Here is a 14,462-nt window from a genome sequence, read left to right as displayed (position 1 = left end):
CCGGTACTTTTCCGTGACGGCTCCGATAGAGCGTCGAGAACCGACGCGACGTCTCTCCATCCTCGCGAGAGATCGAGAAAGAGAAACGTTACGGTGAGCGAGACGGATGAAACGGCGAGGGGAAAAAACGCATTCACGCACGCGCGTTCATCGCCCCCCCCCTCTCTCCCCCCCCTCTCTCTCTCTTTCTTTCTCTTTTCCTTCCCGTAACCGCGACACATCGCATCACACACGTAGGCGGCTGCGGGCTTAGTCACACTCGATCAGGGCCGTGCCGAGCGTACGCTCGCGATTTATTCGGAGCGGCTTTCGCGTTCCGCACTCGACTCGGTTTCCTCGGAATTACTGCGCGGCATTCTCGCTGGTTCCCGGTAAACGAACTTGTCTCTGTTGCCATTTTCATACGTTTAATTTAGCCGCTCGAAAGCATGCCGCTTGAAAGAGAGAACGATAAATACCGGGAGAAGATCCGGGAGAAGATCCGGTAGAAGAGAGGTGTCTCGCGCGAATTTTAGGTCTGTTTTTATTTCTGCACTAGAACTGCATTCTGAAACTCTCTTTCTCGCTTTCGCCAAATATCTAAACATGTATCTATCTCACTTTAAGTTCCAAAAGTGTATACTAGTTCAACCACAAAAAAAAAGACCTATCGTCAGTAGGTCTGTTCGCGCGTTGCTTAAATTCTCTAAAAATTAAACATATGATTTGCACTAAACGAGCTAAATATACATTCAAGTGTTGAAAGAAAAGAAAGCGGAGATACTGAATGCAAAAAGTGCAAGCAACAGACCTAAAGTTTTGTTTTCTGTAGCTGAATTAGTGCACACTTTTGGAACTTAAAGTGAGATAGATATATGTTTGATATTTGGCGAAAGAGAGAAAGAGAGTTCTAGTGCAGTCTAGTGCAAGAACAGAAAATAAACTTTAATATAAGTAAACTTGTGACTTTAGAGCAGCCAAAATAAAAAAATAGATAGTACAACTAAATGGCAAAAATGTATCAGATTGAATCCAAAGGTTTTACCAAAAATTTTTGTTTATTTCTTTCATTTGCTTACTATCTTTTTTGTAATGTAGTACCAGGGTGCTATAGTTAGAAATGTAACCAAACTTGGCAACATTGCAGAGTGACACGACTGACGTTTGATCTCTTCGTAACGCCGTAAAGCCTTAAACGCAATGAAAAGCGCAGGAATAAGAGATTTCAACTTATCAGAAAGTGTCCATTCTAGTTTCATGGTTTCTGATAGGTTGAAATTTGTTATTTCCTGTTCCTATTGCCTGTGCTTTTCATTGTGTTTCCAGCTTAACGGAGACGAATGCGTTTCTGTGTGATTGTATACTATATACATTTTCTAAGATTATTTTCCTTAAAACTATTCGTCTGAAGTAAAAAATCTCAGGATTTGCACAGAATTCAAATGGAACATTTTTCAATCTTTATTGGGATTTTATTTTTTAATTTCCTTTTATTTTTCAAGCTTTGTTTCTTAGGTTTCTTCAGTTTTTATTATGAAAACTAAATGAGTTATTTTACAATCTCTACTGGCTACAAATGAAGCTTCAATCAGGTCTCGCCAAACCGTTCACTTTATCTGATAACAAGTCTAGTCTTTAAAAAAAAAACTTATAATATCTAATCGTACATTCCGCCAGGTGCAGCATTGAATACTGCTAACCTTAGAGTCTAACTGTAAAATATATTTGCACAGCTATGCATAGCAAAACTGAAAAGATTAACGTCGCAAGCAGATGCAGAAATATACACATCGTTATCGGAAAAACATTTTGATGTATGGCAACTAGCGGTTAGGCGATTACATCAATAGAGGACGATATAAAAATGTGTATTTACGACGTTTATGCTGCCGTTTCTATCGCTAAAATAAAATTTTATTATTTTCGATGACTCATGGTTAAAACGCACGAGCTTAGGCAGTGATTCAAATAGACGTCTCGTATGTTTTCTCCTCAATTGTATAGCAATAAATATGTCCGTAATCACGTGAAGATTGGAATGTTCATTTCAGAAGAAGTTAAAAAAATCGTGTAATCTTATCGCTTACGAAGTTTTACCCCTTAGTCCCCTTTATCTCTTGAGTATGTAAACATTGTTAAATTATTTATCGAGAAATATTTTGTTACGTGCATAAGATAACTTAAAGAGTCAAAAACATTTAAAATTACACTGGGAAAAATCAAGTGACGCTACTTCCTTCTCTTTTCTAATTTTTCCAAAAAATTTCCTGAATTCATGTTTTCATGCTAAAATTTATTTTCATATTTCTCACTCTCTCTTGTTTTTTGTAGAATTTATATCTAAATAACCCTTCGCAAATGAATTTTTATTTTTCCGTCAGCAATAAACATACATTTATTTGATACGAAAAACATTAATTTGATTTAACTATCATTGTTTTTTACTGAGTAAATGTTTATTTACTGCAAGTAAATGTTTAGTATTATTCAAAGAAATATGTATTAAGATATAGTAAATTCTTTTACAGTGTATACAATAATTTGGCTGCAATCGTGCAACGAAATCTAATCGTATTTAACAAGAAATCTGTTTTTTTTTATTCCTGCACTAGACTGCACTCTCTTTCTTGCTTTCGCCAAATATCAAACCTATATCTATTTCACTTTAAGTTCCAAAAGTGCATTAGTTCAGCCAAAGAAAACAGACCTAACGATACATTTCCACGAGCCGCTCAAATCAGCTGTTTCAGTGACAAAAAGGATCAAAATATACTTGGTATTCGTCAATTCTGACTACGCGATTATTTCTTTCTGTCGCTGCAGAAACAGCTGACTCGAATGATTCGTGAAAATGTATCTTTAGATCTGTTTTCTTTGGGGCTGGAACTTAAAGTAAAATAGATATAGGTACGCTTGAAAACGTACTTTAAGATCGAGTCAAATCTTTGGAAACGTGCGTAAATACGCACGTACCTGGACGGTGCGTACAGTGGCCTTGTTTCGAAAGTACGATCCCTCCACAAGTATGTTGGTGTTGTCGGTGTCGCCGTCGTTGTATACATGCATTTATGCTTGTCGTATGTACTCCGCGCTACCATATATATGTATACACGTACGTGAAACTCGTCCCGATGACGTAGGGCAGGAGAACGAAGTGCCTATCTGTACGTGATCGATCGGCCACTCACAATACGTAGCAACGATACGTGCAAAACCCACAACTCGTTGAGGTTGCTATCTCTCGCTACTATGACCTACTACGATTCACGCTTTACAGCAGCATTCTGAATTTATTTTTATTCTTTACTCTTTTCTTTTTTTTTTTTTAGAAATTTATATCTAATTATTTTTGGACAATTCACTTTTCTCTTTTAAAAGAGAGAAAAAAATATCGAGAATAGCGACTCGTGATATGTGAAATACATTGATATGACACAGAATAAATAAATATTGACAGTTTTCGATCACCGAGCGAGATTCTGTCAATGGTTATATATTAGATTCTGTCAGGGTGACAAGACATTAGTGCGACTTCGATCAAACTCCGGTCAATTTAATCGAAGATTAATCCAACTGGCTTAGGTCCATTTCTACCAATGTAGATTAATTTTAATCTCAGTTCAACTTACTCTTTATCTTTTTCTAATTCTCAGGACTGGAAAAAGATGAAGAGTTATAGTTAAACCGAGATTAAAATTAAACTATATTGATAAAAACGGGCCTTAACTGCTTACAATAAAATTTCCAACTATACGAGTATAATTCGTTATCCTCTCCTAATCTTTAATTTTTCTCTTCAATTAAAAAATTAAAGAGTTAATTTACGTTAACAAAATAGTACAAATATTGTTATAGCAAATTAATTGTCAGTTAAAATAATCGGAATTTGGTCTTAGTTATTATATTTATTACCCATTTCTATTAATGTAGATCAACTTTACAATTAGAAAAAAAATAAAGAGTAAGTTGAACGAAGAGATTACAGTTAATCTACTTAAATTGATAGAAATAGAAATTAATAGAGAATTTCTTATTTTAGATTAGGAAAAGATTTTTCAAGAAAACTGTTTATTGAAATATTGTTTATATAAAAAAAAATTTAATTGCTTCTATAAAATACATTTTTCTGCTTTGTAAATAACAAAAATATTTGTTGTTTATCCAAACTCACAATTTAGTTCGCATAAAATTACAGTTTCGTTTAGTACATTGTAACAAAATATTTTTGAAAATACAAACAAAAAATACAAAAAATATTTTTGTTCGATAACATCAACTAAATTTTAGTTACAATAAAATTTTTCCAAGAACAAAATATATTTATCCTAATGTAGATTTACCGAATTCGTTTCGTGCAAGATTATATTAATTTGTTCGTTTTATTCCAGAGATAATGCAGCTCAATACGCCTAGAGAACATACACTACAATGTAGTTGCACTCAAACATTCAAATTTCGCATTCGGATCATTCGGATCATCGTTGGACGCAATTCGGGCGTTTATCGTCTCGATCTGTTCAATGCAGGGGAGGAAGGCGTGGAGTGTTCCGCGCTATGCCCGCCTAATGAACACGAGAACAGAGTCTCTATAGTTTGCCCTTCTCCTTCCGAATGTCTCAGCTCGCTCCTTGTTGCACGTAGACGAACGTGAGTACGCGCGCGGGCGCTTTGGCCAGTCGACGGACCGTATCTGTTGTCGCTCTTGCCGCATGATTGATCGCATCACGACTGACGTTGCCGCACGGAACTGACTGACGTAACGTACGTGCTTAACGTTCGCGAAACAAGATGCTTTCGCGCAAACAACCGACGGATCACGTTCGGTTTAATTCCGAGCGTTCCGAGTCGGTGAACGTCAGACTTGAGAACCGATCCTTCTCCATTTAGCACCGCTAATCCATTATTGATACGTTAACTCGCGCGAGCTGCGCCACTAATATGAAATATGGAAAATAAATAGAGAATTGCTCGCGGAAATCTGATAAGAAAGTCGCTGGAGTTTGTAGTTTGTAATATTACGAAGTAATATGCCTGTTGTGACGCAATATTATATGCCTAAAAGATTACCAGAGTCCTCGGATTATATAAAGTGTACATGAAGTGAAAAGATAAAAATAATTAAAGTCGAAATTACTAGGCATTTTTGTAATTATAAAGTTGAAATGATAGTTAACTCAGTTTTATATTAAATCTAGTTTTAATTGCATTTAATAGTTAATTTAGTTTGATATTACTAAAATTGAATTTAATATAAAACTAAATTAACTATGATCTCAATTAGCTATAATCTCACTAAATTAACTATATAAACTCATTAAATTAGATTTAATTATATTTAAATTAGTTTTATAGTAAATTAGTTTTTTTTTCTGTAAAAATGAAAAGTAAATGAGCAAAATTGATGTTGGCTATAACTTAAACGTTTGACAATTTTTAGAGTATAGCAGGACGTGCAACAAAATACAATGGATTAAATAGCTATGGAGACTTGTAGAGTTACGTCCATTTGCGAGATTCGGTTTCCATTAAGGGAAACGATACTATGTCAGCACGCGAGAGCATCCGTTCGTTGTAAACGGCGATGATGAATGACAGTGCGGAGAGCAACGCGTGTAGGTAGAAACTCGAGAAATAGTTGATTTCGAGTTTCGACATCGAATATTTTATAACGTCAGAGAAATGAAATTTCGACGCTAATGGAACGCTATAACAACTGATTTATCGAAATGGAGATTAATAAGAAATACTTTTTATAAAATATTTTTTTACAAAATATCTTTTATTCAATTCTAAAAATATAAAATTTATTCAATTATAAAATTCACATGAAATCTCTCGGTACCTTTGTTATTACACATGTTATCTTATACTCTTGTTTCGCGTAAAGCTAAACATTTCCCATATTTGCAGCACTGAAAATCGAGATTGTTGGAAATCATATTTCAATTCCTGTTAGAGATACATAATATTCGCATTCGCCGAATACTGGAATTATATCCGCAATGTGTAAATCAGCAATACGTCGTCGAGCAGATCTAGCAATCATTTAGTTACGAAAGATCAATAATCGATGGCAGAATCAAATAACAAGCGGAACTTCTCTGGATCTCAAAGGCTCTCTCTCTCTCTCTCTCTCTCTCTCTCTCTCTCTCTCGCTCCCCTCCCCCCCTCTCTCTCTCTTTCTCGCACGCATACGCACATACACAATCTTTGCGTTTATTTCCAGACCCCAATCTTTGCCAGCAGCAATCTATTTTTATCAGAACTCGCGTATACGTAAAACGTGAACGCTGTCTTTTGAACGGAAACAGTAACCTCAAGGATAAAAAAAGCTCGGCAGGAAAAACAAGCAAATCCTGTTTCTCTGATGAGCTTTTTTTCCTCGGTTACTTTATTATAATAGTATTTTTACGATAATAACACGATGTAACCGCATCCCGGCGTCACGGGTAACCGTCAATATTTCCGAAAGTAGCAATGAATTTCTTATAAAAATACCGGGATTTGGAGTTAAGATTTTAATTAATAGTTTTAAGCAAGTTTTAATATTGTCGAAAAGTGACAAAAATGCGATAATATAGAAATTATTAGACTTATTCTTTTTGGCTGAACTTCTTGCATTATTTTCTCTTTTTCTTCACGGGGAGAGAAGTGTGAAAGAAGACCAATTAAAAAAAACGGACCTCACACATACAGTTATGTGATCAATTTCAAAGTTGTTCCATTGTTCTAAAGTTTTCCGTAGAGATAGATGATATAAAACGATCACATATTTTTTGAGGCATAAACATCTACGATTATATATTATTGCTGTAATCAACGCGTAAAATCTAGTAAGCTAGACAATTTAAAATATTTTAATAAACTGCGCACACGCAGTTCGTACACATTAAACACGACGGTTCGCGATCGCTGATTATCTTGCAGCCGTTATCGAGCGAGATAACGAGACTGATACCAGACAGCGCGACAATACATTATATATTCAGCTGTTTGCGTGGCATCTACGTCATTGCATTGGGTGCCTTGAAAATATCACGCGCGCGCACACACACTCGGTTCCCATCTCTACCAGGTTATCGTCCTCCGAGATTTATTACTCATGGACAATTGAGAAACAGTATAATTTATATAAGTTCCGTTTCAGCGGAGCATTTCTTCATTTCATTATAATATTTATAAATTAAAGATGGGAAAATATGAAGATTTTATATTCGATAATCAATACAGAGCATTCTTAATAACCTCTCCGAATGAGAATTCATGTGTATGGTATTCTCATAAGAGACACAAAATTGAAAGCAGATTTCTAACAAGACTTGAAAGACACGTTGCACGAGGACGATAAACAATTTCTTTTCAAAACTTTTGTAATGCTAAAGAAATATGTGGATTCTTGGGATTCACTTATTTCGTCAGCATTACGAAAATTATTTAAAGTTTCTTATTATTTTGGTTTTAAAAGTTTTAAAAATTTCAATATAAAAACTGCAACACAGCATTAATATACCACGATAATCAGCTTATGTGAATAAAACAAAACTTGGAAAAATAAAATTATAAAACATAAAATTATTCCAAATTAAATTATAAATTTAAAAAGGCTCCAAGGTCGTCAGGATTCACATGTTGCGAGTTAAATAACTCTTTAATATATCTATCTTATTTCCCGTACCATTCCCGTAAAATTCCCGCCCATTTGGAGTGCCGAAATAACGGTCGACGAGCACAACTAGCAAGGTCACCGTGCCGCCCGCGCGCGTACGGTCAGGTTAGATTAGGCAAGGTTAGGGTAGGGTTACGCGACACCGACGTCGCCATCATCGTCGCCATCATCGTCGCCGCATAATCGTCAATGGGCCGCGTATCTCCGCCGGCGCGAAAAGCCAGCGAACGGTGCGAGCAAGCAAGAAAAGGGGGGCACGCTACAGTTATCCCGACAAAATGTCACGACGCGCCGCGGCAAGTGAAGGAGACAATCTCAGGACCGGTTTCGTCGCCACGATGTGACGCGACGTGAGAAAGACAGGGAAGAAAAGAGAGAAAGAGAACTGGCGAATCTACGTGACTTCCCTTTGGAGTCTCTTTTTTTCTTAAAATATTTATACCAAAATGTTATATAATATTTTTAATACTTCTGAAATGCTTAGTCACAATTTTGATTCTAAATTAATTTAAAAAACTTTTAGATATAAAAAAAGATTCTCTGTAATTATACTGTTCTTTTTTTGCGTTAATACAATTTCAAATAAAACGTTTTATGAATTATACATTTCAATTAAACTTTTTCAATGTAATAATTTAATATTCTATCTCTTCGTATTAAAAAACAAGAATTTCGCTTTTAGCGCGTGAATGGTCTCCTTGACGAATTTCTGGATCCGCCAATAAAAAAAGAGAGAGACGCGTACAATGGAAAGACGGAACCAAAACAGGACGCATCACGCGAGAAAAGAGCTTAGAGCAGTCCGTGAGGGAGGCTGCATCGGAAAGGGAGGAAAAAGAGGAGAGAGGTGCGAATGTACTCGCGTGGATGAACGGCGGATTATGATCGAATGATGCGCGCGCAAGACCACCCGCGTGCCGAAGTACGAGTCTCGCGCGATCGTAGAAACTCTTCCGTCTCGATTTTGAAAGGTTTCCGCGACGAGACCCCGCTCCACTTCCAGAATCTATGAACGAAATCTCCAAAAAGAAATCAATCGGCAGCGTCAGAGTGACGTAGAAGTAACGTCATAAAGAGTAATCGCAGACTGGCTCCGAACGTATAAAGGTACTTTTTCGTGCCGACGCTCGATACTCATTTTTCAGCGTCAAAATAGGTTTATTATTAGACATCGGATTTTTTATGCAGACAAAATATGAAAATATACACAAAATATACAAATATGCATAGCATGCACGAATAAATATGCATTTTTAGAATGCTTTTTCAATAAATAAAAATAAGTTTCTATCTTACCTCCTAATCTGTTTTCTAAAAAAATATGCAATTGCATAAAGATCCGATATTTGTTATTACAATCAAAATTGATGTCGGACAGTGAAAATTGTATAAAAATGGCTACGTTCAGCAGAAAAAGCAGCTTTGCAACCGTTGTAAGATTCTTTAATATGATTGGTTATACGTTTATAAATACGTTATACATTCAGCAAGAATCAATCATATCAAAGAATCTTACAACAAAGCTGCTTTTTCTACTGAACGCAACCGAAGATAAAATACTTGTGTTGGTGCTGTTTGCACTTTTTACACTCAGAATTTTCGATTTTTTTTTTCCATTTTAACGCTCGAATATATATTTACCTTATTTTAAGTGCAAAATTTTTGAAGGATTTAAAGCGACGTGAACAAATTTTGTGTCTCTTACGTCCGTTTTTACCAATGTAGATTAATTTTAATTTCAATTAAATTTGCTCTTCATCCTTTTCTTAGAACTAGAAAAAGCAGTTACGTAATCCGAAATTAAAATTAAACTACATTGATAGATTAAAGGCATTAAAAGAAAAGCAGTCGGTATAGGCTACGTTGATTCGGTTGTTCACGCGTTTTAAACGCTTATAATCATCATTCTGTCTTTATCGTCCACGTAAAATACGGGTAGAAACGTTGCAGGTATCCAACCGAATGCAGTCATAATTGCCGAAGTCATTTGCAAACGTGGCGGCCCTCGCTGCGACCTCTCGTTGCTGGTTCAACGTTCGCCGCGTCGCGTCAGTTCCTCAACTCATTAAAAGGCAAAACTAAAGCGACTAATCGCAAGCGATTCTATATCGCCCCGTGACGTAGGAGAGAAGGACGCAGCGCGAAGTCACTCCGCGGTGGCGAGCGTGCTCCAAGACTTATCATCGCTTCGCGCGTTTCGCGAAGTGACGGGACGGAAGGAGAGAATCTGCTGCTTCGTCGGGGTGATCTATCTCCCCTTATCTAACGCGCGGCGCGTTATCCGCATTACACGTAATGCAATGCAACGCAACGATACCCAACGCGACGCGACGTAACGTAACGCGAGAATGCCGAACGTAACGCTTCGCGAAAATTCGCGCTCGCTCGCGGGATTTGCTCGTTATTGAGCGACCGGCACACAACGGTCTCATTCATCGGGTATAAATACGGCGGCGAGACGGCGACGGCGGCGTGACGTCACCTGATTGAACACGTCACGACATGGTAACTGAATGTGTGTGTATCTTTTGGTCGTCCCATCACGTGCTCGTTGTACGTCTCTTTTGTACGCGTTCGGACGCCGATCGAAGCCAGAGAACTAAATAGAGACAGAAGAAGAGAGATGCTAGAGTGGCGGAAGAACAAAATGGAAGGAGGTAGAGAGAGAGAGAGAGAGAACGAGGCGAGGACGCGACGGAGGACGTTGCTTCCTTTTAATGCAATCTCCTTATACCGTCGTCCTCGTCATACACGCGTGTGCGTGCGTTGCCTTCTCGCGCCAGATGGCCACAAACGAATGGCCGTGCGCACAGCCCTCCTCTTCAACTATTTATAGTAGGCACCGATAAAAACGCCAGAACAGCGCCTGCTAAAAAAAAAAAATTATGTCGAGCTACCGCGCGCCGAGTAAGACCGGAATATCCGAGACACTTCTTGTTTCACATTTGTGCATTATTCTTACATGGAAGCGAAAACGACACTTATCGATATGACTTTCTTTTTGAAAAATATATATTAATATATAAAAAAAAAGGGAGTAAATTGGTGTAGCTCTTATTCGCTAAATGCGAAATATTCTGAAGCTCGGTTTTTCATTAATTTGTGATTCAGACTTAAGTTATGATCATTTAACTTGATAAAATAAAAATTGTGTTTTTCTAACTAAGATTAATCACTAAAGGCGATTTTTTGCGTTCTTCTGGTATAGCAACCAAAAGCAACCGCGGTTGGTCTTGGTTACTATACCAGAAGCACGCCAAAATTCGCCTCATATTGATGGTTTTGCAGCGATATCTCTAGAAGTTACTACGTTGCCACAAAACCATCTGTTTAGTGATTAACCATGGCTATAAAGAAAATATAATTTTTACATTATCATTGAATTAAGTCCAACTATAAGTTAATTAGAAAATGAAAAATCTGATATTTTTTTATTCGTCAACGCTGATTGGTTAACCCTTCATTACTCGCGTGGGGTGCCCAAAATACTCCCACTTTATATAAATTCGCTAAATGTATAAATGCCATTTGTTCACATCATTATACATATTTAGCGCAAACTGTTTCACAATAAAAAAAAAATTAAATTTATCTTTATATCTAAAGGATATAAAATGTCATCAATTTTTATTTAATTGTAAATTTAACCATCAAAGAGAATGATGAAACGTGAGATACAATGTTAAGAATGTCAAACATCTCACGCGAATAATGTAGAATTAAAGAAAAATGGAAAACGTGATTTATATAATTCTTGTTAGGACAGCAATACGATCTCTAGGGAAATTACGATCATTTGGTAATAATAGGACACTTGACAGAAACTCGTGTTTTTTTTTATACTTCTGTCTGGCGTTCTCTACCAATCATGCTACATTGGATTCATTACAAAATGTTGACTTTGAAGACGACTTTAAAGGCTTTCACCACAGCCATAATTTTTTAAAGATCTTAATTATAATTTATAATTAATGATTCCATGTTATGAATGAAAAATCTATGAATGAATTACACATCGCGTCAGTGGAATCTAATCGTAACACGCGAATCAATTTTCGCAAAGACTTGGACAAATCGTGTTTACTCGATAGATTCATTTTTGAAAGTGACGGTAATCGGAGAAAAATCGTTTGCTCGTAAACGCTCGCATAAATTAGTAAAAAGAGTCGCGTGCTTGCTTTATCTCGCCTGTAATATTTACATCCCGTCAATATTTTACATGTAGAGAAGTTTTCGAAATTACGCATTCGTACGCATTCGTACGCATTCGTCAGGAGTTCGTAAACAAATGAAGCCATCAAGCGATAATCGCATCTGTCTGGCGGAATCGATGTATTCGCTTCGTTAAATGTCAAGTTCCCAATAGCGAGCCCAATAGGGGTTAGGGAGAAAATCCCGGGAAAACAATCCGGAAGACGATCATCCTTCGGACACAACCGGAATCGGGAATCGAGACGAACTCACAGTCACCAACCCTATCGATCGATCGTGGCGCGGACGCGACCCAAAAACCGAGGGAAAACTCACCGTTGGCCTTGAAGGTAGTCGCCGTCTCGAAGCTGGGCGCCCTGACCGGATGCTTCTCTTTGTTCCGATCCACGTAGCTGACGGCCAAGCTTACCGCCGGTAGAGAGTCCCCGCGTGTCAGCGGTGGTCTAACCGGATGCTGCTCCTCCAGGGATAGCCGTTTCTCAGCGTGTTCATCCTCGTCGATCGCCGAGATGCCGCGTTTGAGCTGGGTAATGCCGCGATTATGCAGGGTCATCTGATGTGCGGCCACCGCGGCCAGATGGGCGTTGGACAAGCGCGGTGGATTGTTCCTTATGCTGTTGGCGATCTCGTGGCTCTCGTCACCGTGTTGACGACCGACCTGCTGCCTGGCGGCGGCGGCAGCGGCGGCCGCCGCCGCTGTGCCCGAGGTGAACTCGGTGATGGAGTTACGATGGTGTAACTGCGAGTAACCGCCGATGTTGTGATGGCTACGCGTATGGCTACCCTGTGGAGTGTTTTGGATCGGCAGGACGTCCAGATTGGTACCGCCGTTGTGTTCGGTGTGTCCCGTGCCTGTACGATACGTCTTGGAGGCGGACGGCCGGGCGTCCTGAAAGCCGTGCGCTTTCTTCAGCTGCTTGGCCGACTCGAGGACTAGGTCGATGCGGTCGGCGCCCTCGTAATTAACGCAGCCGCGACAAACCGGCTCCGAGAAATCCATGATCATCGCCCAAGGCATCCTGGGCAGGTCGCACAGATAACACTGCGTCCGTTTGCCCATCATCTTGTCGGCGAGAAACGTAGTGTCGGCGCCGAGGATCTCCCGCTGTTTTGGCGGTCTGGTGGTCTCGCGAGGAGGGGGGAAGGGGGTGCGTGTTAATCGTCCACCGTGTCGGTCGGTGAATTATCACTTCACATCCACTGTTTATCTCGCGCGCACGTATTATCTCTCGGGCTCTTATCTCGTTCAGTTGCGAGCTGTATCGGAGTTATCCTCGCGCGTTTAATCGTCCGCTTCGTCTACCACTTCTCTTTCTCTCCGCTATGTGCCTGTGAGCGTACACACACACACACACACATACACACACACATGCACACTTATATATCTTACGCATACACGCGTTAATTTTCTTTATTCAGTTTTGGTATCATATACTTTTCACATTATTTTATTTTATTTCACTTTATTTCACGTACTGTTTGAGAAAAATGGTCGATTCTCTTTTTATTCCTTTGTTAATTAGTCTTTGCGCTCGAGGGGACTTGTCCCATCATAAATGACGCTTTCTCTCTCTCTCTCTCTCTCTCTCCCCCTCTCTTTTCTCGAATCACTCCGCTCCGCGAGACGAGAATTGATTCCGACCGCGCGCACTACTCGTCCGAGAAACAACAACCGTCGCTCGAAATAACGACAACGTCGACGACGATAACGTCAACCTGCACCTCCCGTCTCGCGCGCACTCCGTCGCCGCGGCTCGCGAGCACATGAGCCGTGAGAGAACGAACGCGTAGCGACGCCTGACGACGCCCGACTCGCCCGCACCGCTACGCCTACGCGACGGACAGCCCGGACCGGAGCGAACGACCCAAGCCCGCGATGGCGCCGTCAACGATGGCGGGAATCCGCGGCGTCACTCCACTCCCCGGGGAAAACTCGCGCGCGGCCCTCGAAGGAACTTCGAGACGCCCGCGTACGACGAATCTGCGCTCTATATCGTCGCACTGTCTCGCACGGCACCGGAAAAGGAAGCGGCGAAGTACCGCGAACGCGAGGCATACGCGACCGCGACAATCGTTGTCGCCGTAATTTATTACGATCGCTCTCCGATTCTCTTTTTCTTGTCAAGAGCGATACACGAGATACAAACGCGCGAAATTAAACGAGGATCTCACGACGCGACGAGACGTGCGCTAGACCGTCCGGCTGTCGTACGAAGAGACGAACGCTCGAGAATGCGGCGGTAAAGCGAAGCTAGACCGTCAGCGTTCCCACCTCGCGGCCTTTAGCCCCGTCTCTCTCGAACGCATCGGCAACCTTTCTCTCGCTCCTTCACGTTTCATTCGCCATTTATTTTTTTTTTTTCGGCTACCGCCCCGTTCAGCCGTTCGGCGTCGCTCCGGTCGCTCGCACAATCCCCTCGCCATCGTAGTCCCCGTATGCTAGCTCTCGCTCTCTTTCTCTCTCGTTCTCTCTCTTTCTCTCGCGCTCGGTCCTCTCGACCCCGCGCGCCGAGAGCCGTAGCCATTGCCAAGCTGTCCCCCTTCGTCCCGTGATCCACGTCCCTAAAAAAACAGCTACGACGACGCGACTACGACGACGACGACG

At 40.2% G+C, this 14,462-nt stretch overlaps 1 protein-coding gene across 1 annotated transcript in view; it reads right to left on the bottom strand.

Moving 5' to 3' along the window:
* Pits (Protein interacting with Ttk69 and Sin3A) overlaps window positions 1–14,086 on the bottom strand; it is a 21,553-nt gene extending 7,467 nt beyond the window's left edge. The window contains exon 1 of the mRNA XM_018450337.1: window positions 12,173–14,086. Within this exon, the coding sequence (XP_018305839.1) occupies window positions 12,173–12,920 (748 nt within the window). The 5' untranslated portion in view covers window positions 12,921–14,086. The remainder of the gene's footprint in view (window positions 1–12,172) is intronic.
* Window positions 14,087–14,462: the final 376 nt, after the last annotated feature.

The sequence above is a fragment of the Mycetomoellerius zeteki genome, unplaced genomic scaffold, assembly GCF_001594055.1.
Source record: "Mycetomoellerius zeteki isolate Tzet28-1 unplaced genomic scaffold, Tzet1.0 scaffold277, whole genome shotgun sequence".
Taxonomy (NCBI): domain Eukaryota; kingdom Metazoa; phylum Arthropoda; class Insecta; order Hymenoptera; family Formicidae; genus Mycetomoellerius; species Mycetomoellerius zeteki.
This window is presented reverse-complemented; position numbering and strand designations above follow the sequence as displayed.